The sequence below is a fragment of the Spodoptera frugiperda genome, chromosome 13, assembly GCF_023101765.2.
Source record: "Spodoptera frugiperda isolate SF20-4 chromosome 13, AGI-APGP_CSIRO_Sfru_2.0, whole genome shotgun sequence".
NCBI classification, from domain to species: Eukaryota; Metazoa; Arthropoda; class Insecta; order Lepidoptera; family Noctuidae; genus Spodoptera; species Spodoptera frugiperda.
In genome coordinates this window covers 4,927,787-4,930,767 of record NC_064224.1, presented here as the reverse complement: position 1 = coordinate 4,930,767, position 2,981 = coordinate 4,927,787, and the positions used below count along the sequence as shown (strand labels likewise).

The window sequence follows — 2,981 nt, the reverse complement described above, 5'->3', positions numbered from 1 at the left end:
GATAGCGAAGACTTGCAGTCGTCGAAAACCCTCAGCAGTTCCGGAGTCATGTCCACCGGGTGTGACCCTTTTACCTTAGGCCCAGCAAGGACAGCGTTCAAAGGTGCTTGAAGCTTAGCTGCGTTTGGGACGAATCGGCGATAAAAGTTTATCATACCCAAGAACCTGCGCAGTTCCTTAACCGTCTTGGGTATTGGGAACTCCTGGATTGCCTGCACCTTTGTCTCCAGGGGCCTAGTCCCTTCGGCTGACACACGGTATCCCAAAAATGCAACCTCTGCTTGACCGATGTTGCACTTAGCTGTGTTGATGACTATGCCGTACTGTTTTAACCGGTCAAATACCCGGCGTAAGTGCATCTTGTGCTCTTCAGGAGACGCGGAGAACACCAAAATGTCGTCGATGTAGCCATAGCAGAACTCCAAGCCAAGTAATACCTCGTCTATGAACCTTTGGAAAGTCTGAGCCGCATTCCTCAAACCAAAGGTCATGAAGGGGAACTCAAACAAACCAAAGGGTGTCGTAATGGCGGTCTTCGGTATGTCATCCGGGTTTATCTCCAGCTGGTTGTAGGCTTTTACGAGGTCTATAGTAGAGAACACGGTACAACCTGCGAGCTGGTGAGAGAAGTCGTGAATGTGACGGACGGGGTACCTGTCCGGTATTGTTCGCGCGTTAAGTGCCCTGTAGTCGCCACATGGTCTCCATCCGTCGTCTTTCTTCTTCACCAGGTGTAGCGGTGCGGACCATGCACTCTCCGAAGGTCGTGCCACTCCGCTGGCGAGCATTTCCTCGAACTCCTTCTTCGCTGCCTGCAGTCTAGCAGGGTCCAGACGTCGAGGCTTGCATGCTACCGGGGGTCCTGGCGTCGTCCTGATGTAGTGCACCGTGTTGTGCTTGCCTGGTAGCTGTCTGCCTGGTGGGCGGGTAATCTCTGGGTACTCACGTAATATCTGATGGTACTCGCTGTCACCAACCACGGCCTTCACGGACGCGACGTCCCCGGAGTTGCCATTCGTGGCAGGAACAGACAAGGTCGTGGTGTTGTCGATCAGACGTTGGTTCCTACAATCCACCAGCAGGTCATAAAAGTTTAGGAAGTCCACGCCGATAATGGCTCTCGATACGTCTGCGATGGTGAAGGTCCAGCGGTAGGTCCTTCTGAGGCCTAGGTTCAGCGTGAGGTGTAAGGCACCGTACGTGTGGATTACGGTGTTATTGGCAGCTACTAGATCATACCTAGATCGAATGCAGGGCGTCTTCACAGCAGACCGGGGGAAAACGCATAAGTCTGACCCGGTGTCCACCAGGAACTGCATTTTCGAAATCCGGTCGGTGATGAACAGACGGCCTGAAGAAATGGGACAGTCGTTGGCCGCTACTTGCGACTGCCCTTGCAGTTTCCCGCCGTAAAGTTACAGGGGCTCCTGCATTTATGCGCCCTCGCTCCGTAATTGAAATGGTAGAAGCAGTGCGGATGATTCTTGGGTGGGTCTTTCAGTCTAGAGCTAGATCGGTCATACCTTCGACGGCTCTCGCTAGATCGTGAGTGCGAGCGATGCCTCCCTCTGCTGCTCAGTTGTGACTTGAGTGCGGCTACCTGTCTTGTCAACTCGCTCACTTGCGCCGCCAGGTCCGTAGAAGCAGTACTTGCAGCAGAAGAGGTGCTCGCGACCTGCGGTGTCATCGGTGCTATCTCGTGCACACGATCTGCGATTTCCGCTAACTTCTCCACCTGTAATTCAGATATTTGCGACGCGATGACAGTCTGAATATTCTGGGGTAAACGACTAGTCCAGACACTCTTCACAAAATCGGAGCCACCCGAAGGGCCTGCGAGACCCTGTAGGTGTCGCAAGAATTGCGAAGGCCTACGATCACCTAGCTCCTCGTGCAGGAGGAGCTGCTGGATCCGCTTTTCCTGAGACGCAGACAGCCTATTGATAAGGGCGGATTTTAGCTTCTCAAACTTGTTCGTCTCTGGAGGTTGGGTGATTATATCTTTAACTTGTTTGGCGTATTCAGTCTCAAGTTGTGTGGCTACATAATAAAATTTTGTCGAGTCACTGGTTATCCTAGACAGAATAAATTGGCCTTCAAGCTGCGCGAACCATAATGCTGGTTCCTCCGGAGTAAATGCCGGGCAGCGCAATGGCATTCCCACTTTCGCTACCTCTCCAGAGATAACGGGAGCGTCCTTACAATCGGCGAAACCGTCTGACTCCGCCATGTTAAAAAAAAATTAAATCGCTCACCGCTTATGGGTTGTGGGACCACACCCTTATATTTTCCGGTTATTTACTAGGTTAGCGTTAGGTCCGCTTGTTGTCCTCGGGATACTCGGCCGCTCTGGATGCACCGATGTTCTGGAGCCTGGATGTACCGATGTTCGGGAACCTGGATGCACCTCTGGATATTCAGGATCTTCCGGGAGTCTTCCGTAAAACAACGCCGCGACGCGGGCGAAGATCACGTCGGGGTCACCAATGTAGGAATAAGCCAAATTAGCTTACCCCTAACTTTCACGGGAATCGAACCCACACCACATATACCGTGAAGCTACAAGCTATGTAGTCTAGCAACAAAGCGTGAGTAGGAAAATGAAATAGACGAAAGCAAAAATGAAGGTTATTATTATGCGCGTAGTTAATTGTTTAATATAGCCAAACATTAAGCACTACTTTAACATACAAAGCGTAAAAGCATAACTTATCATAAACACGGGAACGATTGCGAGGTGTACAGCGCGTAAGCTAGCTCGATGCAGACTGCCCGGTGACCGCCCCGTCGTGGTTACTCGTGCCGGTCTCTCAAGGACATTCTCGGCTGCTTTCATACAAAAATCACTCGCTCGCTGCGTGCGCGCGGCACGTGTAAGCTATTAACAAAAGACCTCTTGAGGTGGCGTGATTTTGAGGTGCGGTCGCACTGTCCACAAGCGGAGCGATTTCGCTTGCGCTTTGAGGTGGGGTCCGAGTGTT

General features: G+C 51.8%; 1 protein-coding gene across 1 annotated transcript; it reads right to left on the bottom strand.

The window, feature by feature from the left end:
• Positions 1-1,378: 1,378 nt before the first annotated feature.
• On the bottom strand, positions 1,379-2,230 carry LOC118267280 (uncharacterized). The gene has a single exon (XM_035581191.2). It carries the CDS (start codon positions 2,228-2,230, stop codon positions 1,379-1,381), a length of 852 nt encoding a protein of 283 aa, XP_035437084.2.
• Positions 2,231-2,981: the final 751 nt, after the last annotated feature.

Bases quoted from the DNA above. Each gene is read 5' to 3' on its own strand.
- LOC118267280 (XM_035581191.2), bottom strand. From the start codon at position 2,230: ATGGCGGAGTCAGACGGTTTCGCCGATTGTAAGGACGCTCCCGTTATC.